The sequence below is a fragment of the Salvelinus fontinalis genome, chromosome 25 (assembly GCF_029448725.1).
Source record: "Salvelinus fontinalis isolate EN_2023a chromosome 25, ASM2944872v1, whole genome shotgun sequence".
Lineage (NCBI taxonomy): Eukaryota > Metazoa > Chordata > Actinopteri > Salmoniformes > Salmonidae > Salvelinus > Salvelinus fontinalis.
Genome location: NC_074689.1, coordinates 36,601,147 through 36,626,353, shown reverse-complemented (window position 1 = coordinate 36,626,353; position 25,207 = coordinate 36,601,147). Strand labels below are relative to the sequence as shown.

Here is a 25,207-nt window from a genome sequence, read left to right as displayed (position 1 = left end):
TGCCTTACTGCCTTACTGACTTACTGCCTTACTGCCTTACTAACTTACTGCCTTACTAACTTGCTGCCTTACTAACTTACTGCCTTACCAACTTACTGCCTTACCAACTTACTGCCTTACTAACTTACTGCCTTACCAACTTACTGCCTTACTAACTTACTGCCTTAAAGCCTTACTGCCTTACTGACTTACTGCCTTACTAACTTACTGCCTTACTACCTTACTGCCTTACTACCTTACTGACTTACTGTCTTACTGCCTTACTGACTTACTGCCTTACTACCTTACTGACTAACTGCCTTACTACCTTACTGACTTACTGCCTTACTACCTTACCAACTTACCAACGTACTGCCTTACTACCTTACCACCTTACCAACTTACTACCTTACCACCTTACCAACTTACTGCCTTACCACCTTACCAACTTCCTGCCTTACCACCTTACCAACTTACTGCCTTACTACCTTACCAACTTACTGCCTTACTGACTTACTGCCTTACTGACTTACCACCTTACCAACTTACTGCCTTACCACCTTACCAACTTACTGCCTTACTACCTTACTGATTTACTGCCTTTCTGACTTATTGCCTTACTGACTTACTGCCTTACCAACTTACTGCCTTACTGACTTACTGCCTTACTGACTTACCACCTTACCAACTTACTGCCTTACCAACTTACTGATTTACTGCCTTTCTGACTTATTGCCTTACTGACTTACTGCCTTACCAACTTACTGCCTTACCAACTTACTGCCTTACCAACTTACTGCCTTACTGACTTACTGCCTTACTGACTTACCACCTTACCAACTTACTGCCTTACTACCTTCCTGATTTACTGCCTTACTACCTTACTGATTTACTGCCTTACTGACTTACTGCCTTACTGCCTTGCTGACTAACTGCCTTACTGCCTTACTGACTTACTGCCTTACTACCTTACTACCTCACTGCCTTACCACCTTACTGACTTACTGCCTTACCACCTTACCAACTTACTGCCTTACCACCTTACCAACTTACTGCCTTACCACCTTACCAACTTACTGCCTTACCACCTTACCAACTTACTACCTTACTGCCTTACTACCTTACTACCTTACTGCCTTACTACCTTACTACCTTACTGCCTTACCGCCTTACTGCCTTACTGCCTTACTACCTTATTACCTTACCACCTTACTACCTTACTACCTTACTGCCTTACTACCTTACTGCCTTACTACCTTACTGCCTTACTGCCTTACTACCTTACTGCCTTACTGCCTTACTGCCTTACTACCTTACTGCCTTACTGTCTTACTACCTTACTGCCTCAATGCCTTACTGTCTTACTGCCTTACTACCTTACTACCTTACTGCCTTACTGCCTTACTGCCTCACTGACTTATTGCCTTACTGCCTTACTACCTTACTACCTTACTGCCTTACTGACTTACTGCCTTACTGTCTTACCAACTTACTGCCTTACTACCTTACTGCCTTACTACCTTACTGCCTTACTACCTTACTACCTTACTACCTTACTGCCTTACTACCTTACTGCCTTACTGCCTTACTACTTTACTACCTTACCACCTTACCGCCTTACTACCTTACTACCTTACTGCCTTACTGCCTTACTGCCTTACTACCTTACTGCCTTACTGCCTTACTGCCTTACTACCTTACTGCCTTACTGCCTTACTATCTTACTGCCTTACTGCCTTACTACCTTACTGCCTTACTACCTTACTGCCTTACTGACTTACTGCCTTACTGCCTTACCAACTTACTGCCTTACCACCTTACTACCTTATTGCCTTACTGACTTACTACCTTACTGGCTTACCGCAACTATCTGCTCTTTCAAACAGCTCAAACAGCAACCTCTCTCTCTCTCTCTCCTTCCCTACCCTCCCTCCACCTCCTCCCTCCTCTCAATGCTTTCCCTCCCTCCTCCCTCCCTCTCTCTCTCTCTCTCTCTCCCTCCTTCTTTCCCCCCTCTTCGTCAGACACTCTGTAGTCACTGCCTGAAGCAGTAATCAGACAACTGTCGTTCTCACTCTGACTCGGTCTCTTGAGATACCAGTTAGTGTGTGTATCGGGGCTCCATGAGTTCTAACACTTAAAATGAAAAAGAAAAAGTTGTCTTGTAGCCGGTAATTTGTTGCGTTACAGGTTCTACCAACTCTTTTTTAAGAACTTAATTTTGCTAACATTTCTTCTTGTTGTTCTGGACTGGACTGGACAGACTTGGCTGTAGAATATTATAAAGAAACTTAAAGGAAGGGTTCCCAGGAAAAGTACAAGGGTTCCACCAATATTGGGGTGAGTATGACTTTGTGTTCTACAAGCAGTGTTATATTCTCTGCTGTTTCACTGTTGATCTGGTTAGTCTGATGCCTGCCTGCCACTGCCTTGCTACATGAACATGTTCTTTTAAAAGGTACTCTTCTCTTCTCCTAACTTGGGATTACTTACAGCCGTCTATATTGTAAACTGTGAGGATTTAATGAATTAGAGGCGTCAATAGAATTGAGTAAATATTTAAATATAGATATATTGGGCACGAGTTGTTATCATGCGAATAAATGGTTTTAACACTTTGTTTTTGATGCATCTCATTGAAAACAGCCGTGTTAATATTTAGACCCGCTAAATAACACACGTACATTATGGCTATGTATTAATCCACTGCTCAAAATGTCAAAATTGACTTGAGCGTTATTGTATTTATTTCAAAGGCAATGCTTTTTGTTTTAGCGCGTAGTGATAATATAATAATATAATATAATAATATAGATAATATAATAAAGATAATATAATGTCATACGAAACTGTCATAATGTGGTCATCTGAAATAGCTGTAACTCAGTGATGACATTAAGAAGATAAACAGTTATGGAGCTTTATATTTAATATAAATATATATTGCAACACATTTTCTAATGCAACAATGTTAATATGCTAGTAATATAAGTGAAAACATTTATGATAATGCATAAACTGAATGTTCAAGAATTAAATACTCTTAGGACTTAATGATATACTCTTGACAAATAAGTAGATGATTTACTTATATGAAAAACATCCATGTTATTTTCCAACACTGACTTGATCACACATTAATATTCCTAAATATATCCAATAACTGTTGTCTAGTTCTTATTTTTTAAATCATGCCTAAATCAACTTTACTTGTTTTATTTTTATTTTAGCTCAGCAATTAAATTCACATCAAATCCTTCTTTTTAAAATGACTAAAAACAAACACCTCGATCTGAATACAATAAATATATAAATCACAATTGCAGAAACATTTGAAATAAATCTGCTTCCTAAATGTTCGAGTATGTATGATAGGATATCCTCTTGCGTGCTCATTACTCGGCTCCCAGTTGACATTTTTCGATGCTGCAAAACGAAACATACCAGCCCCTGCAGGAGTCTCTTCTCCACTGGTCGGATAAACAACAGCAGCCCAGTTAGAGCAGTTGACATCTAATGACATCTGCTCTTGCCACTGCCTGGTCAGGAATGCTCTAAACGGGAGACGGACGGCGTGTGTCTCACAAGACAACAGCTAACCCCACCACCACAAACAACCACCTCTTATAGTTTAACACAGGGGCCCGGTCGTCCTGTTTTCTGTTATACTATAATATACCACAATATACTATACTATAATGTAATATACTGTTATATAAAATACTATCATATACTGTTCTATAAAATACTATCATATGCTTTTCTATACAATGCTATACTATAATATATTACAATATAGTATCCTAAATATACTAGAATATACTGTTCTAAACTATACTAAAATGTAATATACTGTTATATAAAATACTATATTATAATATACTATGGTATACTATCATATACTGTTCTATACAATACTGTAATATAATGTGCTTTTCTATACAATACTATACTATAATATATTACAATATACTATGCTAAATATACTATAATATACTGTTCTATACTATACTATAATATGCACAATATACTATACTATATATACTATAATATACTGTTCTATACTATACTATCATATACACAATATACTATAATATATATACTATAATATATTGTTCTATACTATACTATAATATACACGGTATACTATACTATATATACTATACTATACTGCTCTATACTATACTATAATATACACAATATACTATACTATATATGCTATAATATACTGTTCTATACTATACTGTAGTATAATACACAGTGCTGCTTTACACTATACAGAAGAGACACGTCCATCTTGTATGGATCAATACAGTATTATTTTATTCTATATATTCATACAACCCAGTAGTAGTAGTCCCTCTGTCTCTGTCTCTCTACCTCTCTCTGTCTCTCTCTCTCTGTCTCTCTCTCTGTCTCTCTCTCTCTCTCTCTGTCTCTCTCTCTCTCTCTCTCTCTCTCTGTCTCTCTCTGTCTCTCTCTCTCTCTGTCTCTCTGTCTCTCTCTCTCTGTCTCTCTTTAACTCTCTGTCTCCCTGTATCTCTGTCTCTCTCTGTCTCCCTGTATCTCTCTCTCTCTCTCTGGGTACGTGTGTAGTGTTCCACTGCAAAGAAGTGTAGCCGTTTCTACTTGAAGGATGCTGTAGGATGATGTGTGTGTTCTCTGACTGACATTATGACTCCCTCTAACTCATTGAATCTGTGCATCGTTGTGATCTCTCTCTCAAATCAAATGTTACCCCCCCCCCCCCCCCCCCCCCCCTATGTACTGTCTTTTAACGTTGCATCAATCATCGGCGAGGGAAACTACCTGCCTTTTATGACCGTTGAAAAACAAAAAAACCCCAAGAGATGTAGTTCTTAGATAGAAAGTCTTGGATATAAAAAGATCAAGGATTTCACATGTGGACACGTGTTTTCACATGTGGACACGTGTTTTCACATGTGTATTTTCATGTCATTACGAGTTGCTTTACGTAAGATCACAGGTTGTGTTTTTTCCCCCGCATGAATCTCTCTCTCTCTCTTTCTCTGTGTAGACAATAAGCAATGGTGCTGAAGCCTGCTGCGACCCATTTAGTCAAACTATAGGCCTGCTTAGCCAATGAGAGGGCTGTCTGTAGGCCTGTTTAGCCAATGAGAGGGCTGTTTACTCACTGTATTTGCTTTAATAAGGAGTACTGCAGACTGGGGGAACTACAGGCATCAAGCCCCCCCCCCCCCCCCCCCCCCCCACGGTTTGTCCACTGCCCCTGAGAGGCTGCAGTGTGCGTCACAGAATGAAATAGTTCATTAATAGAATACACAATCTAATGTGTTTTGTAGGATCTGTACGATGTGCATCCTGCACCTATCCAGACCCATTGAGCCAGCTGAGGTTGTGGCAGAGCTGGAGCTCTAATGGTAGCCAGTGGTTTGGTCGGCTGCTCGGTCGCGGTGGCGGAGAGGGAGCATTGTTTGCCTTCAGAAGGCCTTGTTGATTGTCTATGCCTTTCGTGTGTGTGTGTGCGTGTGTGTGTGTGTGTGTGTGTGCGTGTGTGTGTGTGTGTGTGTGTGTGTGTGTGTGTGTGTGTGTGTGTGTGTGTGTGTGTGTGTGTGTGTGTGTGTGTGTGTGTGTGTGTGTGTGTGTGTGTGTGTGTGTGTGTGTGTGTGTGTGTGCCACCGGACGGGTCGAGCACTAGTCAAGCATTCTTTCTCTTCTCTCAGATCTGGAGATGGGGGCCGGTGAAAGACACAGAGGGTTAATTGATACTATGGGGGGGAGAGAGAGAGAGAGAGAGAGACCCACATCCTCTCAGTTCTGGGTGATTATCTATCCCGGGTTGTCTACTAAATAAGGAGGGTTGTTATTTTGTTAACACGCCGCTGTTTGTCTCGGGGAAATGTGTCCTAAAGAGCAGGAAATGAGGCTTTAGGATTAGCGTTGATTGCCCCCCCCCCGCCCCCCCTCTAGCAGTAATACCTACTTAGATGTTTGTTTATCATTGGTCACATGCATGTTTACCTTCTAAGAGGAAGCTACTGAGTTGGAAGAGCAAACAGGAAGTTGTATGCAAGGAAAATTATTAAAACTGTAAATCGCTCTGGATAAGAGCATCTGCTAAATTGCTAAACTGTCAAATGTAAATGTTTTACAAACAGATTACTGTATTACATATAACTGTTTTGATTAATTTATTTTTAAAAATAAAAAAATTCAATGTTAACATCACATGTATTAATTGTACAATTCTTTATTAAAAATGTAGTTATTTGTTAGATTTGTCCGTGAAAAAACCTCGCAAAACTAATTATTTCTCTTGAGAGTGAGGCCGATATAGAAATCATTTAGCAAAAATAAATGATTATTTGTCTCTCTGAAATGAAACAGTCAAGTGATAGATTTTAAACAAATATGTGTCTTTCATTGAACAACTCCATGATTTAGATAATCAATAAACACATCATGTTGTTTCTTTTCTTTAACCAATAAAAGCACATTTACCAATATTTCTGAAAATGTATATATATATAGAGTTTTGGAAAGAACCTCTTCGAATTCTTCCATTTCGAGGAAATTAGTATCGTTCTGCTTTATGGGGAGGTTAGAATAATATACTAGTTATTTACAGGTTGTGTTGTTTAGTTTTCAGAGATCTTGTCTTTTCAGCACAACGGTGATATAAATAGTTTAATAAAAATGTATTGATGTATTAATGTTTATTGATGCAAAACACCATGTTCCTATAGTTCAGAATATTGGATCTCAGACTTTTCCAGGTAGTATGGTGTGTTTATGCTGAGAGAAAGTGTTCTAGCCTGTTATTGTCCTTCCTGTCATGTGTGAGCATTGTTAAATTAGTGTTGTTTTTGCCTCTGTCTAGGCCTATCTCTCTCTCTCTCTCTTTCTGTCCCTATCTCTCTCTTTCTCTCCCTCCTGACCCCTCTCCCTCTCTCGCTCTCTCTCTCTCCCTCCCTCTCTCTCGCCCTCTCTCTCTCTCTCTCTCCCTCCCTCTCTCTCGCCCTCTCTCTCTCTCTCTCTCTCTCTCTCTCTCTCTCTCTCTGTCTGCCTGTCTGTCTGTGGTAGCAACGGCAGTGCGGTAGGGAGGGTGTGATAAAACGTCTACCTTAAATCTTCTTTGATGGGCCCTCAAAGGCGAACTGGCCTGGAAATCATTTGGAGGGTTGAAGAGCACATGGTATTAACAGCTTTAATGTAGCTACTCAGTGGATTGCTGCATGGAGCAGCATGTCAGCTTTAACAAAATGAAAGAGACAAATTACACATCAACAAACTCCCACATGTGTTCGGGAATTACACCTTTTAATTACAGATAAGTACAAATGACTAAATTGCTCTTGCTGTGTGCTTCCACACATGAATGTACTGTACGTTTCATTTGTATATTATTGCGGACCACTGTCGGACAATTATTAACAAATGGGTATGTTTTTTTTATTTCATTAAAATGCAAAAACTATATTTTATTCAGACTTAATTAACCTTTCCTGCGTTAGCTTCTGTACTATTCTTAGGTTAATGTTTAATTATTAATTATAATATCTTATTTGGTGACAGTAATTACTTGTAAAACCATATTGAATTAAATGGTATCGACTAAGAAGCAGAATTAAACCAAAGTAGTATTTACTCATAATATTTTTATGTTGATTAATATAAAATATTTATATTTCAGCACAGCCCTTTCTGTTTGTTAGACATTCTGACTGGTCCGTGTATCCTATAGTCCAATTTTTTTTTTTTAATGCTTCATTTTGCGTAGATAAATATATATATAAAGTAATCAGTGTTGACGCCGCGGCTCTCTTCGGCCACGCAGGACACGGAGAGACACGGAGAGACACGCAGGACACGGAGAGACACCGGCCAAGTGGAGCATTTAGCTCTCTAACCCCACTCCACATCTGTATTTAATTGTTGTCTGCATCTACATTCTCCAGTGGATTTATTTTTCCTGGGCCACCATGGAACCATGTGGACACAGCTGAGAAGTTTAACTAGGGATTAGTTGTTTTAAAGTTATTTTGATTAAAGCGTTGTTTTTCAAAAAACTTGTAACTCACAACACATGGGGTTTTGCATAGTCTGTAAAATTCAAAGGAATTTGCACTCTATAAAAATCTAATCTTGTAAATTTAAAAGAGCACAGTAGGATACACACTTTGCTCCCTAGATGATTTCATGAAAGTATCTTTAATTCCTGCTCTAGTGTCCTCTTCCCTTTATAAAAAAACATCAAACCAAGCCATAAATAATACCACTACTATATATTGGGGTGGCAGGTAGCCTAGTGGTTAGAGCGCTGGGCCAGTAACTGAAAGGTTGCTGGGTCAAATCCCCGAGCTGACAAGGTAAAACATATTTTGTTATGCCCTTGAACAAGGCAGTTAACACACTGTTTCCCGGTAGGCCGTCATTGAAAATAAGAATTTGTTCTTAACTGACTTGCCTAGTTGAATAAAAGTTAAATATAAAAAAATATATTTTTTATTTCGTCAGACCAAAAATCTAGCTAAGTTCAGGATGCACATGTGTCAGACAGTATAATACCTTTTCATCTATTAACAACACATTATAATTAATCCTATAAGCCTTCTTAAATCCTCATACTAGAATAACACAGCACTGAAACAACCCAGGGAAAACCTTTTAAGACACATTAAAAACCCAAACAGGCTAATTGATTCATTCCCTCAGTGTGTGCCGCGTCGGTCGAGGTGGATCAGGCAGACAGCCTGCATGCGGCGGTGATGATCAATGGTAAAAGCCTGACTAGCTGTGTTAGCCAGTGGAAACGCAGGAGTGGGAGTAAGTAAAGCCGAACGAGAAGCCTCTGCCTGCCTGGATGAAAACAGCTGTCAGTGAAGTCTAGGCCTCTCTTAGAATGCGTGACAAATGGAACCCTATTTCTTATATAGTGCACTACTTTAGACCAGGGCTGGCACCATATTCCCTATGTAGTGCACTACTTTAGACCCAGGCTGGCACCCTATTCCCTATGTAGTGCACTACTTTAGACCCAGGCTGGAACCCTATTCCCTATGTAGTGCACTACTTTAGACCCAGGCTGGCACCCTATTCCCTATATAGTGCACTACTTTTGTCCAGGGCCCGTATCTGTGTTCTGCGCCTGATCTGGTCTAAAGTAGTGTACTACTTAGGGAATAGGGTGCCAGCCCTGGTCTAAAGTAGTGCACTACTTAGGGAATAGGGTGCCAGCCCTGGTCTAAAGTAGTGCACTACATAGGGAATAGGGTGCCAACCCTGGTCTAAAGTAGTGCACTACATAGGGAATAGAGTGCCAACCCTGGTCTAAAGTAGTGCACTACATAGGGAATAGGGTGCCAGCCCTGGTCTAAAGTAGTGCACTACATAGGGAATAGGGTGCCAGCCCTGGTCTAAAGTAGTGCACTACATAGGGAATAGGGTGCCAGCCCTGGTCTAAAGTAGTGCACTACATAGGGAATAGGGTGCCAGCCCTGGTCTAAAGTAGTGCACTACATAGGGAATAGGGTGCTAGCCCTGGTCTAAAGTAGTGCACTACTTAATGAATAGGGTGCCAGCTCTGGTCTAAAGTAGCGCACTACATAGGGAATAGGGTGCCAGCCCTAGTCTAAAGTAGTGCACTACATAGGGAATAGGGTGCCAGCCCTGGTCTAAAGTAGTGCACTACATAGGGAATAGGGTGCCATTTGGGACGTATAGCCTTATTGATGACACTTCTACAGCTTCATCAGGGTAGCTGGAGCTTTGTTCTGTTGTAGAGCGGATCAGGTTGAGCCGAGATGCTGAATGTTGTGTCCACGCCTTTTGTTTAGTGGACTATAGAACAGACTAATGGTTGAGACTAGTGGACTATAGAACAGACTAATGGTTGAGACTAGTGGACTATAGAACAGACTAATGGTTGAGACTAGTGGACTATAGAGGAGACTAATGGTTGAGACTAGTGGACTATAGAGGAGACTAATGGTTGAGACTAGTGGACTATAGAGGAGACTAATGGTTGAGACTAGTGGACTATAGAGGAGACTAATGGTTGAGACTAGTGGACTATAGAACAGACTAATGGTTGAGACTAGTGGACTATAGAACAGACTAATGGTTGAGACTAGTGGACTATAGAACAGACTAATGGTTGAGACTAGTGGACTATAGAACAGACTAATGGTTGAGACTAGTGGACTATAGAACAGACTAATGGTTGAGACTAGTGGACTATAGAACAGACTAATGGTTGAGACTAGTGGACTATAGAACAGACTAATGGTTGAGACTAGTGGACTATAGAACAGACTAATGGTTGAGACTAGTGGACTATAGAACAGACTAATGGTTGAGACTAGTGGACTATAGAACAGACTAATGGTTGAGACTAGTGGACTATAGAACAGACTAATGGTTGAGACTAGTGGACTATAGAACAGACTAATGGTTGAGACTAGTGGACTATAGAACAGACTAATGGTCGAGACTAGTGGACTATAGAGGAGACTAATGGTCGAGACTAGTGGACTATAGAGGAGACTAATGGTTGAGACTAGTGGACTATAGAGGAGACTAATGGTTGAGACTAGTGGACTATAGAGCAGATTAATGGTTGAGACTAGTGGACTATAGAGGAGACTAATGGTCGAGACTAGTGGACTATAGAGGAGACTAATGGTTGAGACTAGTGGACTATAGAGGAGATTAATGGTTGAGACTAGTGGACTATAGAGGAGACTAATGGTTGAGACTAGTGGACTATAGAGGAGACTAATGGTTGAGACTAGTGGACTATAGAGGAGACTAATGGTTGAGACTAGTGGACTATAGAGGAGACTAATGGTCGAGACTAGTGGACTATAGAGGAGACTAATGGTCGAGACTAGTGGACTATAGAGGAGACTAATGGTTGAGACTAGTGGACTATAGAGGAGACTAATGTTTGAGACTAGTGGACTATAGAGGAGACTAATGGTTGAGACTAGTGGACTATAGAACAGACTAATGGTCGAGACTAGTGGACTATAGAGGAGACTAATGGTCGAGACTAGTGGACTATAGAACAGACTAATGGTTGAGACTAGTGGACTATAGAGGAGACTAATGGTTGAGACTAGTGGACTATAGAGGAGACTAATGGTTGAGACTAGTGGACTATAGAGGAGACTAATGGTTGAGCCTAGTGGACTATAGAACAGACTAATGGTTGAAACTAGTGGACTATAAAGGAGACTAATGGTTGAGACTAGTGGACTATAGAGGAGACTAATGGTTGAGACTCGTGGACTATAGAGGAGACTAATGGTTGAGACTAGTGGTGGACTATAGAGCAGATTAATGGTTGAGACTAGTGGACTATAGAGGAGACTAATGGTTGAGACTAGTGGACTATAGAACAGACTAATGGTTGAGACTAGTGGACTATAGAACAGACTAATGGTTGAGACTAGTGGACTATAGAACAGACTAATGGTTGAGACTAGTGGACTATAGAGCAGACCAATGGTCGAGACTAGTGGACTATAGAACAGACTAATGGTTGAGACTAGTGGACTATAGAGGAGACTAATGGTTGAGCCTAGTAGACTATAGAACAGCCTAATGGTTGAGACTAGTGGACTATAGAACAGACTAATGGTTGAGACTAGTGGACTATAGAGGAGACTAATGGTTGAGACTAGTGGACTATAGAGGAGACTAATGGTTGAGCCTAGTAGACTATAGAACAGACTAATGGTTGAGCCTAGTGGACTATAGAACAGACTAATGGTTGAGACTAGTGGACTATAGAACAGACTAATGGTTGAGACTAGTGGACTATAGAGGAGACTAATGGTTGAGACTAGTGGACTATAGAGGAGACTAATGGTCGAGACTAGTGGACTATAGAGGAGACTAATGGTTGAGCCTAGTGGACTATAGAACAGACTAATGGTTGAGACTAGTGGACTATAGAACAGACTAATGGTTGAGACTAGTGGACTATAGAGGAGACTAATGGTTGAGACTAGTGGACTATAGAGGAGACTAATGGTCGAGACTAGTGGACTATAGAGGAGACTAATGGTTGAGACTAGTGGACTATAGAACAGACTAATGGTTGAGACTAGTGGACTATAGAGGAGACTAATGGTTGAGACTAGTGGACTATAGAGCAGATTAATGGTTGAGACTAGTGGACTGTAGAGGAGACTAATGGTTGAGACTAGTTGACTATAGAGGAGACTAATGGTTGAGACTAGTGGACTATAGAGGAGACTAATGGTTGAGACTAGTGGACTATAGAGGAGACTAATGGTTGAGACTAGTGGACTATAGAACAGACTAATGAATGGGTAAACACCAACGTTTGGGCACACAGGGCCTTCTTCAGGGAGATACCAGCATGGTTACGGCTTCACAAACCCTCACCTCACAGAACACACCCTCACCTCACAGAACACACAGACCCTCACCTCACAGAACACACCCTCACCTCACAGAACACACAGACCCTCACCTCACAGAACACACACACAGACCCTCACCTCACAGAACACACAGACCCTCACCTCACAGAACACACAGACCCTCACCTCACAGAACACACAGACCCTCACCTCACAGAACACACAGACCCTCGCCTCACAGAACACACAGACCCTCACCTCACAGAACACACAGACCCTCACCTCACAGAACACACAGACCCTCACCTCACAGAACACACAGACCCTCACCTCACAGAACACACAGACCCTCACCTCACAGAACACACAGACCCTCACCTCACAGAACACACCCTCACCTCACAGAACACACAGACCCTCACCTCACAGAACACACCCTCACCTCACAGAACACACAGACCCTCACCTCACAGAACACACACACAGACCCTCACCTCACAGAACACACAGACCCTCACCTCACAGAACACACAGACCCTCACCACAACGCTGAACACACAGACCCTCACCTCACAGAACACACCCTCACCTCACAGAACACACAGACCCTCACCTCACAGAACACACAGACCCTCACCTCACAGAACACACAGACCCTCACCTCACAGAACACACACACAGACCCTCACCTCACAGAACACACAGACCCTCACCTCACAGAACACACAGACCCTCACCTCACAGAACACACAGACCCTCACCTCACAGAACACACAGCACCTCACCTCACAGAACACACAGACCCTCACCTCACAGAGCACACAGACCCTCACCTCACAGAACACACAAACCCTCACCTCACAGAACACACAGACCCTCACAGAACACACAGACCCTCACCTCAACGCTGAACACAACCCAACCCAACCACCACATGACACCACACCACACCACACCACAACACTCTCTCTTTCTTGTCTCGCTCTCTATCATTCTCTCTCTCTCTCTCTCTCTCTCTCTCTCTCTCTCTCTCTCTCTCTCTCTCTCTTTCTATCTCTCTCATTCTATCTCTCTCTTTCTCATTCTCTCTCTTTCTCTCATTCTCTCTATCTCTCTCTTTCTCTCGTTCTCTCTCTCTCTCTCTCTTTCTCATTCACTCTCTCTTTCTCTCGTTCTCTCTCTCTTTCTCATTCTCTCTCTCTTTCTCTCGTTCTCTCTCTCTCATTTTAATGTGGTAAAATACGTTTTTCTTTGTTTCTGTTTACTTTCCTTTTCATCCTTTACCTCTTCGTTTTCACTGTATTCAGATGTTTTTCTGCCGTTAGAAAATAACCATTAGTCGTGGAGGGTTATTTAGGGTCAGAGGGGTTGTCTATAGTAGATGATGTGTTGTCGTGCTTACAATGCCTAGATGGCTGAACTCAGAGCGAGAGAGAGTGACATAGAGAGAGAGAGAGACAGAGAGAGAGAGAGCAGCAGGGCTGGACAGAGTGACTGTCAGACTAAAGGACAGTAATATAGTTACTCTACCCGCGTCATAGGGAACATATGTGGCTCCGTATAATCTCCATGTACTTGTTTCCCGTCTCCCTCTCTCACTGTCAAGATGCACTGCACCACTGATTTGGGGGCCTCTAAAGTGCCCCCGTGTCATGTGTGTGTGCTCGAATGCATGTGTGGTTACTGTGTGTGTGATAACACAATAGAAAAATAAAGAGATTTATGTACTGTATAGTGTTGTACGATATAGTGTTGTACTCTATGGTGTTGTACTGTATAGTACTATATAGTGATGTACTGTATAATCATGTACTTTATAGTACTCTACTTTATATGTACTGTACTTTATAGTGGTGTACTGTATAGTGATGTACTGTATAGTGTTGTACTGTATAGTGTTCTACTGTATAGTGTTCTACTGTATAGTGCTGTACTGTATAGTACTATATACTGATGTACTATATAGTGTTGTACTTTATAGTGTTGTACTGTATAGTGTTGTACTGTATAGTGTAGTACTGTATAGTACTATATAGTGTTGTACTGTATAGTGTTCTACTGTATAGTGTTCTACTGTATAGTGTTCTACTGTATAATGTTGTACTGTATAGTACTATATACTGATGTACTATATAGTGTTGTACTTTATAGTGTTGTACTGTATAGTGTTGTACTGTATAGTGTTGTACTGTATAGTGCTGTACTGTATAGTGTTGTACTGTATAGTACTATATACTGATGTACTATATAGTGTTGTACTATATAGTGTTGTACTGTATAGTACTATATACTGATGTACTATATAGTGTTGTACTTTATAGTGTTGTACTGTATAGTGTTGTACTGTATAGTGTTGTACTGTATAGTGCTGTACTGTATAGTGTTGTACTGTATAGTACTATATACTGATGTACTATATAGTGTTGTACTGTATAGTGTTGTACTGTATAGTGCTGTACTGTATAGTGTTGTACTGTATAGTACTATATACTGATGTACTATATAGTGTTGTACTATATAGTGTTGTACTGTATAGTGTTGTACTGTATAGTGTTGTACTGTATAGTACTATATACTGATGTACTATATAGTGTTGTACTATATAGTGTTGTACTGTATAGTGTTGTACTGTATAGTGTTGTACTGTATAGTGTTGTACTGTATAGTGTTGTACTGTATAGTGTTCTATGTATAGTGTTCTACTGTATAGTGCTGTACTGTATAATGTTGTACTGTATAGTACTATATACTGATGTACTATATAGTGTTGTACTGTATAGTGTTGTACTGTATAGTGTTGTACTGTATAGTGTTGTACTGTATAGTGTTGTACTGTATAGTACTATATACTGATGTACTGTATAGTGTTGTACTGTATAGTGCTGTACTGTATAGTGCTGTACTGTATAGTACTATATACTGATGTACTATATAGTGTTGTACTATATAGTGTTGTACTTTATAGTGTTGTACTGTATAGTGTTGTACTGTATAGTGCTGTACTGTATAGTACTATATAGTGTTGTACTGTATAGTGTTGTACTGTATAGTGTTGTACTGTATAGTACTATGTAGTGTTGTACTTTATAATGGTGTACAGTGGTGCACTGTATAGTGATGTATTGTATAGTACATACAGTAGTGTACAGTACTGTATAGTGACATACTGTACTGTATACCGATAGTGATGTACTGTGCTGTACTGTATAGAGATTACTGTATAGTGATGTACTGTACTCTATTGTACTCTACTGTATAGTGATGCACTGTATAGTGATGAACAGTACTGTATAATGATGTACTGCATAGTGATGTACTATAGTGTATCGTGATATACTGTATAATACTGTACTTTATAATGGTATATAGTGAAAGAAATGTACTGTACTGTATAGTGATGTACTGTACTGTATAGTGATGTACTGTATAGTGATGTACTGTGATGTACTGTACTGTGATGTACTGTACTGTATAGTGATGTACTATAGTGTATCGTGATATACTGTATAATACTGTACTTTATAATGGTATATAGTGAAAGAAATGTACTGTACTGTATAGTGATGTACTGTACTGTATAGTGATGTACTGTATAGTGATGTACTGTGATGTACTGTACTGTGATGTACTGTACTGTATAGTGATGTACTGTACTGTGATGTACTGTATAGTGATGTACTATAGTGTATCGTGATATACTGTATAGTGATGTACTATAGTGTATCGTGATATACTGTATAATACTGTACTTTATAATGGTATATAGTGAAAGAAATGTACTGTACTGTATAGTGATGTACTGTACTGTATAGTGATGTACTGTATAGTGATGTACTGTATAATACTGTACTTTATAATGGTATATAGTGAAAGAAATGTACTGTACTGTATAGTGATGTACTGTGATGTATAGTGATGTACTGTACTGTGATGTACTGTATAGTGATGTACTGTACTGTACTGTATAGTGATGTACTGTATAGTGATGTACTGTATAGTGATGTACTGTGATGTACTGTATAGTGATGTACTGTATAGTGATGTACTGTACTGTGATGTACTGTACTGTGATGTACTGTATAGTGATGTACTGTACTGTACTGTATAGTGATGTACTGTATATACAGTATGTTTGTGTGGCCGTGTGTCTTCGATTGCATCCCAAATGTTACCCTGTTGTCTGTTAACTGCACTTATTTTGACCGTGACCCATTTGACAAGGCCCTGGCCAAACATGGTGCTGTATATAGGGATTAGGGTGCTATCTGAGACACTGCCCATGTCTCTTGAGGTCCCTTATACCAGTGTTCCTGTGTTCCTGTGCCTCTGTAGTGTTCTGTGGCCCCGGGCCCTGCTCAGAAGTAGTGCACTATAAAGGGAATAGGGTGTCATTTATTACACACACATTGTGGACCCTGGGACTAAAACACATCCCTCTGCAACTGAATCCTGGACTTCCTGACGGGCTGCCCCTCAGGTGGTAAGGGTAGGCGATAACACTGATACTCTACACGGGGGCCCCTCAGGGGTGCGTGCTTTGTCCCCTCCTGTACTTCCTGTTCACGCACATCTGCGTGGCCAAGCACGACTCTAAAGCCATCATTAAATTTGCTGACGACACAACTGGGTGGTAGGCCTGATCACCGACAATGATGAGACAGCCTATAGGGAGGAGGTCAGAGACCTGGCAGTGTGGCAGTGCGTACGGCTATACCAGGCGGTGTCAGAAGAAGGCCCTAAAAATGGCAATCCTAGTCATAGACTGTTCTCTGCTACTGCACGGCAAGCGGTATCGGAGCGCTAAGGCTAGAGAGAAGGCTAGAGAGAAGGCAAGAGAGAAGGGAAGAAAGAGAGAGGGAAGACAGGGGGGAGAGAGAGGGAGGGAGAGAGAGGGAGGGGGAGAGAGGGAGGGGAGAGAGAGGGAGGGGAGAGAGGGGAGTGCAGATAAATTGCAGATAGTGTCAATTGCAGATGAAAGACCTGCTGAAGAGGCTATATGGGTGTCATGCTTCACTGGCCTCTATTCAACAAGTCACTTCTCCCTCCCCTCTATCCGGCAGCAGTTATCAGCAGCTACCTAACTTCCTACCTCCATGCTACTCCCTCCCCCCATCCACCTCACACCCCTATTACCTCCCTTCATCCAACCCCCCCAGTCCCCCGCCCCCTCCCCTTCCTGCTTACCTTGGCTAAGCCCTCTTTGTATGTTGATTGGGGGCGGGCTAATCCAGTTTGCAGCTGTCGTAGACCAATGATGAATCACCTTTCCGTCATTTGGCTGCAGTCCCCTCACTCGGGGAGGAGGGAGGGAGGGAAGACCTGAATGAAGGAGGAAAGGCAACAACAGCAGTGTTAGAAGAAGAGAGAGCGAGAGAAGAGAGAGAGAGAGAGAAACTCTATAGAGAGAGAATGTCCTCTGACTTTTCCCAGTGCAGTTAGCCCTCTCTTCCCACTCTGAGACAGAATAACAATCATGTTTTCTCAGACCAGTTCTATTGTGTCATGGATGGGTCTGGACAGTGACACACAGCTGAAATAACAAGGAGGGACATTGTTTCTGTTCAGGCAGGTGGAAAGAGAAAAAAAAAACAGAGAGAGAGAGGCAGCCTGGTTCAGATGATTCCGGTCCGCTACGTCTTTCCAGGTAAGAGCAGAGTTGGACCAACGCCAGGCAGGTAGCATCAGAAGGGATGCAGAGAGGGGAGGAGAGAGGGAGAGAGAGAGAGAGAGGGAGGGAGGGAGAGAGAGAGAGAGAGAGAGAGAGAGAGAGAGAGAGAGAGAGAGAGAGAGATAGAGAGAGAGAGAGGGAGGGAGGGAGAGAGAGAGAGAGAGAGAGAGAGAGAGAGTTGTGCAAATCTAATAGTAATTGTCTCCTGGTATATCTGTAACGTCGCTGTACAGGTTTCTCTGCTGTTCATAACTGTATTTTAGTTTTTTGGTGGGGGTGATAATTTATCAGTAAATTCTTATTTCTCTGGGGAAATAGGATACAGCTACCAGCATGTCAGTTTGATCCCCAACAATATTCACAACAATTCAACATTATTTACTTAATTTGAGTTTGAAAAGAAAATGTCACGCTGATCTGAGTGAGTAGAAAACGCAATGTATATATCTGTGTATATATCTGTGTATATATCTGTGTATATATCTGTGTATATATCTGTGTATATATCTGTGTATATATCTGTGTATATATCTGTGTATATATCTGTGTATATATCTGTGTATTTATCTGTGTATATATCTGTGTATATATCTGTGTATATATCTGTGTATTTCTGTTTTAAATTAATAGTCTATTGACTATATCTTTCCATCCCAACATTATTTAAATAGCAGACATTTCATTTGATTGGATTGTTGATATATCAGACATATCATTTCATTTGATTGGATTGTGGAAATAGCAAATATTTAATTTGAGCAGATTGTTGAAATAGCAGGCATCATTTGATTTTAGCAGATTGTTGAAATAGCAGACATATCATTTCATCCTATCAGATTGCGTTTGCATTAAACAAAACATGATTTTTTTTGTGTGTGTGCAAACGACACAAACAGCTTAGTTTAGTTGCTTGATAAAAGAGATATACAGTCTGTAAATGTAACTGTAAAAAAAGCAGTTTAATGTACCAAACATTTCTCCCTAATTTAACAAACAGTATGTTGCATTGGGCTCAGTGACAAAAAGACAAGATTTCTGTTTCATGTTTCATCTCTCCTCGGCCTGTTTTAACTAACCTCCATATGGCTGAGCAACTTTTCACAGCAACAACGAGGGGATAGAATAATGTTTTCAATGGCGTGGTCTTCAGTATAAACACAGAAACAATTAAGATGGTTGCCAGAGCAAACTGATGCGTCGTGGAACTAGGCATTCTCATCTCTCTTCGCTGAGCCACAGACAGAGCACGCAGAATCACTCGGAGAACAAACTCTTCTAATCACTTGGAGAAGTAGCTAATCACTTGGAGAAGTAGCTAATCACTTGGAGATGTAGCTAATCACTTGGAGAAGTAGCTAGTCACTTGGAGAAGTAGCTAATCACTTGGAGAAGTAGCTAATCACTTGGAGAAGTAGCTAATCACTTGGAGAAGTAGCTAATCACTTGGAGAAGTAGCTAATCACTTGGAGAAGTAGCTAGTCACTTGGAGAAGTAGGTAATCACTTGGAGAAGTAGCTAATCACTTGGAGAAGTAGCTAGTCACTTGGAGAAGTAGCTAGTCACTTGGAGAAGTAGCTAGTCACTTGGAGAAGTAGGTAATCACTTGGAGAAGTAGCTAATCACTTGGAGAAGTAGCTAGTCACTTGGAGAAGTAGCTAGTCACTTGGAGAAGTAGCTAGTCACTTGGAGAAGTAGCTAATCACTTGGAGAAGTAGCTAGTCACTTGGAGAAGTAGCTAATCACTTGGAGAAGTAGCTAATCACTTGAAGAAGTAGCTAATCACTTGAAGAAGTAGCTAATCACTTGGAGAAGTAGCTAATCACTTGAAGAAGTAGCTAATCACTTGGAGAAGTAGCTAATCACTTGGAGAAGTAGCTAATCACTTGGAGAAGTAGCTAGTCACTTGGAGAAGTAGGTAATCACTTGGAGAAGTAGCTAGCTGCTCTTAGAATCAGAACAGCTCTTCTAACCTTCTAGCAACTAACTACTTTAACCATAGCCTCCCATCACAGAGTGTGTTCACACTGTATAATAAAGATGTCTATATAATTACTATAATGTAGACTAGCATGAGTACATACATTAATCAACATGGAGTGAATGCTGTATATTGTAGAAGCTGCTTTTTCATCTAGTCTAAAATTGGCAATACGCTCATTTGTGCTTTAATGTCTCTATTACTGAGCTCATCTATTTAAATTATTTAAATTATAATCTATATTGATGTTATACTATCATATATTGCTGATATATAATAAAATAGAGTCAATATAATATGTTATAATTGAGTGTATAGCAGTAGGCCTAGTTTGAATTGTATTATGAAAGAAATAAGCAGAGATAACATTAATAAGCAGCGATAATATTAATAAGCAGAGATAACATTAATACACAGCGATAATTTTAAAAAGTGGAGATAACATTAATAAGCAGAGATAACATTGATAAGCGGATATGATATTAATAAGCGGAGATGCCATTAATAAGTGGAGAACATTAATAAACAGAGATAACATTAATAAGCAGAGATACTATTAATACACAGAGAACATTAATAAACAGAGATAACATTAATAAGCGGAGATAACATTAATAAGCGGATATACCATTAATAAGCGGATAACATTAATAAACAGAGATAATATTAATAAGCAGAGATAACATTAATAAACAGAGAACATTAATAAGCGGATATACCATTAATAAGCAGAGAACATTAATAAGCAGCGATAATATTAATAAGCAGCGATAATATTAATAAGCAGCGATAATATTAATAAGCAGAGATAACATTAATACGCAGCAATAATATTCAAAGTGGAGATAACATTAATAAGCAGAGATAACATTGATAAGCAGATATGATATTAATAAGCGGAGATGCCATTAATAAGCGGAGAACATTAATCAACAGAGATAACATTAATAAGCAGAGATACTATTAATACACAGAGAACATTAATAAACAGAGATAACATTAATAAGCGGAGATAACATTAATAAGCGGATATACCATTAATAAGCGGATAACATTAATAAACAGAGATAATATTAATAAGCAGAGATAACATTAATAAACAGAGAACATTAATAAGCGGATATACCATTAATAAGCAGAGAACATTAATAAACAGCGATAATATTAATAAGCAGCGATAATATTAATAAGCAGAGATCACATTAATACGCAGCAATAATATTAAAAGTGGAGATAACATTAATAAGCAGAGATAACATTGATAAGCAGATATGATATTAATAAGCGGAGATAACATTGATAAGCAGAGATAACATTAATAAGCAGAGATAACATTAATAAGCGGAGATGACATTAATAAGCAGAGATAACCTTAATCAACAGAGATAACATTAGTAAGCAGATATACCATTAATAAGCAGAGAACATTAATAAACATAGATAACATTAGTAAGCAGATATAACATTAGTAAGCAGATATAACATTAGTAAGCGGAGATAACATTAATAAGCAGAGATAACATTATGTTTGTCTTTCCAGAACTTAGTTCAATCTATTGATAGTATTTATAGCTTTTAGATACCAAACTCCAGTTGAGATTTTTTTTATTTGTTTACTTTAAATGAATAAACATTTCGAATCAACAGTTTTACCCATGTTGTTATCAGTAGGTTTAAGAGGGAAAAAAATGCTTAAAACTGATACATCTATAGGCTAGCTCTTTACCATGCATTTGTCTTCCCTTGATGGTTCTGGCAAGATGTGAGTAAATAAGTGTGTGTGTGTGTGTGTGTGTGTGTGTGTGTGTGTGTGTGTGTGTGTGTGTGTGTGTGTGTGTGTGTGTGTGTGTGTGTGTGTGTGTGTGTGTGTGTGTGTGTGTGTGTGTGCGTGCGCGTCTACTTCCGTCTGTGTGTGTGTGTGTGTGTGTGTGTGTGTGTGTGTGTGTGTGTGTGTGTGTGTGTGTGTGTGTGTGTGTGTGTGTGTGTGTGCGTGCGCGTCTACTTCCGTCTGTGTGTGTGTGTGTGCGGTCTCTTCTTCTGTGTGTGTGTGTGTGTGTCTCTCGTCCGTCAGGTCTATGGACATGCAGGATCTAGCCAGTCCTCACAGCCGTGAATCCCCTAATGGTCCCAGACTCGACAACTCCCATATCAATACCAATTCCATGACCCCCAATGGCACTGAAGGTATGTGCTGAGGGATTTTCTTCTTTAATGCTTCCCTCACTTTCGCTGTGTGGACTCTAAATTCACTATACGACATGGGAGAGAGATAGGCTGAGCCCTGTAGACAATCAGGTAAAAAACCAATGTAAAACTTTCAAACTTGACACAATGGCTGTGGTACAAAATGATATTTGTGTGATACAACGGAGAGTTAGCCTCTACAACGGAGAGTTAGCCTCTACAACGGAGAGTTAGCCTCTACAACGGAGAGTTAGCCTCTACAACGGAGAGTTAGCCTCTACAACGGAGAGTTAGCCTGCACGGAAAATGTAGTGCTTATTATATCCCATCTTGTGATTATTTTTTGTGCAGAAAATAAACTCTGCTGTATCACAACCATTGTACCAATTGCGTTGTAGCTTCATCAGTTGTACAATTTAAGTTTGTACGGGTCTCAAAGCAGAGTAGAGATAGAGGGGACTTTTTTTTAATTTAACCTCACCTCCTCCTGTGTAGCGTTTTATGCCTCTGCTAAGTTGTGAAATGCCTGAATGGCAATAAAACGTCTCCAGGTGCTACCCCGTTGAACTCATGATCTGTTTTCCATTTCCAAAAGGTGAAGTCAACAATGACAGCCGAGGTACTACTGCTTTCCTCCAGTCTACTTCTCTGTAGTCCTGAATAACATGGAAACCTACTGGTGACCTGATGGCTTATAGACTTACTGCATTGGGGTTTTAATACACCATTTAAAAAGGCCCCCCTGTATTTGATCTAGATATGAAAACGATATGAAAACGATCTGCTTTGTAAATCCGATGCTATTGTCTCTGTGTTTACAGAGGAACTATTAGCAGTATATTTAAGCACCCGTGTAATTATTCAAAAGCTCACGGTATGAAAATGGGTTGTAGTTTTGCATGTGGTTTGTACATTTCTACGTGTCCCTATTGACTCAGGTGAGTAGGCTTTGTTGTGTCGTCTCAAACCACCACTCTCTCTCGTTGAACCTACGTCGCTAGCAGGGCCCTATTACAAACCCGCACATGCACTTCAAAGTCTACCTTAAAAAATGTCATCTTGATAGGAAAATGACAAATAACTATTTCTTGCGGTTTTAGGGAGTGTCTGCGCGTCCCAAATTGCACCCTATACACTATATATATATATGTAGTGCACTACTTTTGACCGATTGTTTGACAAAAGCAGTGCTCTCCACAGGGAGTAGGGTGTAATTTGTCCTCTGCGGGACAAAAGAGCCTGTCGTCAGAGCGTGGTGAAGTCAGATTGTCATGTATCCTATTCTCTGTTTCCCATATAGGCGATAACATCACAATGCTCACCACAGCTGACTGGTTGTTAAGCTCTAGCTCACAGTCGGCTGCAGGTCGGTACACCTCTGGTGGGGACAACAATGAAAGGACAATACTTGGTGTTTCAACTTAGAAAAGACAAGAAAGAGAGGAGAAAAAGAAAACACTTTGTGCTTTTTACTCTTTTTTTTTTTACTACTTTAATTGAAAATATCCAATTAATTAATTGTTCTCAATAGATAACACATCTATTTTTTTTAAATTCTCAATAGTTTCTTCAACTATTGTGCCTTTCATGGCGTTATGTAGTTGTTATGTAGTTGTTGCGCTAGTGTTTTGTTGATGTGTGTGAAGCATGGTTTGAGACTGGCTGGTTGTGGACCCTGTGGGCACCGTGCATTGTTTGATTTGAGTCCTTTCGGACGTTGTTCCATGCTGTGTTACACGGTGGATCATTGTGTGCTTCTCTGTGAACACCTGAGTGGGACCTCTAGTCTGTGCATGCAGTGTTACACCACGATGTCCCCGCATTATGTTAGCTAGTATACCTACACACACACACTCACACACACTCACACACACACACTCACACACACTCACACACACACTCACACACATCCTATGTATCTGTATTGTATTATCTCTACCTAAATGTGTTATTCCAAAAACCCTCTCCCTCCCGCTCTCCCTCCTACTCTCCCTCCTACTCTCCCTCCTACTCTCCCTCCTACTCTCCCTCCTACTCTCCCTCCCGCTCTCCCTCCCGCTCTCCCTCCTACTCTCCCTCCTACTCTCCCTCCTACTCTCCCTCCTACTCTCCCTCCCACTCTGCCTCCTACTCTCCCTCCCGCTCTCCCTCCCACTCTTCCTCCCACTCTTCCTCCCACTCTCCCTCTCCCTCCCACTCTCCCTCCTACTCTGCCTTCTACTCTCCCTCTCCCTCCCACTCTGCCTCCTACTCTCCCTCCCGCTCTCCCTCCCACTCTTCCTCCCACTCTCCCTCCCACTCTCCCTCTCCCTCCCACTCTGCCTTCTACTCTCCCTCTCCCTCCCACTCTGCCTCCTACTCTCCCTCCCGCTCTCCCTCCCACTCTTCCTCCCACTCTCCCTCCCACTCTGCCTCCTACTCTCCCTCCCACTCTGCCTCCTACTCTCCCTCCCACTCTGCCTTCTACTCTCCCTCTCCCTCCCACTCTGCCTCCTACTCTCCCTCCCGCTCTCCCTCCCACTCTTCCTCCCACTCTCCCTCCCACTCTGCCTCCTACTCTCCCTCCCACTCTGCCTCCTACTCTCCCTCTCCCTCCCACTCTCCCTCCCACTCTGCCTCCTACTCTCCCTCCCACTCTGCCTTCTACTCTCCCTCTCCCTCCCACTCTGCCTCCTACTCTCCCTCTCCCTCCCACTCTCCCTCCCACTCTGCCTCCTACTCTCCCTCCCACTCTGCCTTCTACTCTCCCTCTCCCTCCCACTCTGCCTCCTACTCTCCCTCCCGCTCTCCCTCCCACTCTTCCTCCCACTCTCCCTCTCCCTCCCACTCTCCCTCCCACTCTGCCTCCTACTCTCCCTCCCACTCTTCCTCCCACTCTCCCTCTCCCTCCCACTCTCCCTCCTGCTCGGACTCCTACTCTCCCTCCTACTCTCCCTCCCACTCTCTCTCCCACTCTCCCTCCTGCTCTCCCTCTCCCTCCCACTCTGCCTCCTACTCTCCCTCCCGCTCTCCCTCCCACTC

At 41.1% G+C, this 25,207-nt stretch overlaps 1 protein-coding gene across 14 annotated transcripts in view; it reads left to right on the top strand.

Moving 5' to 3' along the window:
• Positions 1–1,993: 1,993 nt before the first annotated feature.
• eya1 (EYA transcriptional coactivator and phosphatase 1) overlaps positions 1,994–25,207 on the top strand; it is a 159,215-nt gene continuing 136,001 nt past the window's right edge. For 6 of the 14 annotated variants that reach the window (XM_055882161.1, XM_055882167.1, XM_055882162.1 and 3 more), the window contains exons 1-3: positions 1,994–2,319; positions 22,074–22,186; positions 23,487–23,552. In XM_055882161.1, the coding sequence (XP_055738136.1) occupies positions 22,078–22,186; positions 23,487–23,552 (175 nt within the window). In that variant the 5' untranslated portion in view covers positions 1,994–2,319; positions 22,074–22,077. Of the gene's footprint in view, positions 2,320–17,769; positions 18,001–22,073; positions 22,187–23,486; positions 23,553–25,207 lie in introns of those variants that run through there. The other 8 variants (XM_055882171.1, XM_055882170.1, XM_055882168.1 and 5 more) reach the window with 5 other exon arrangements.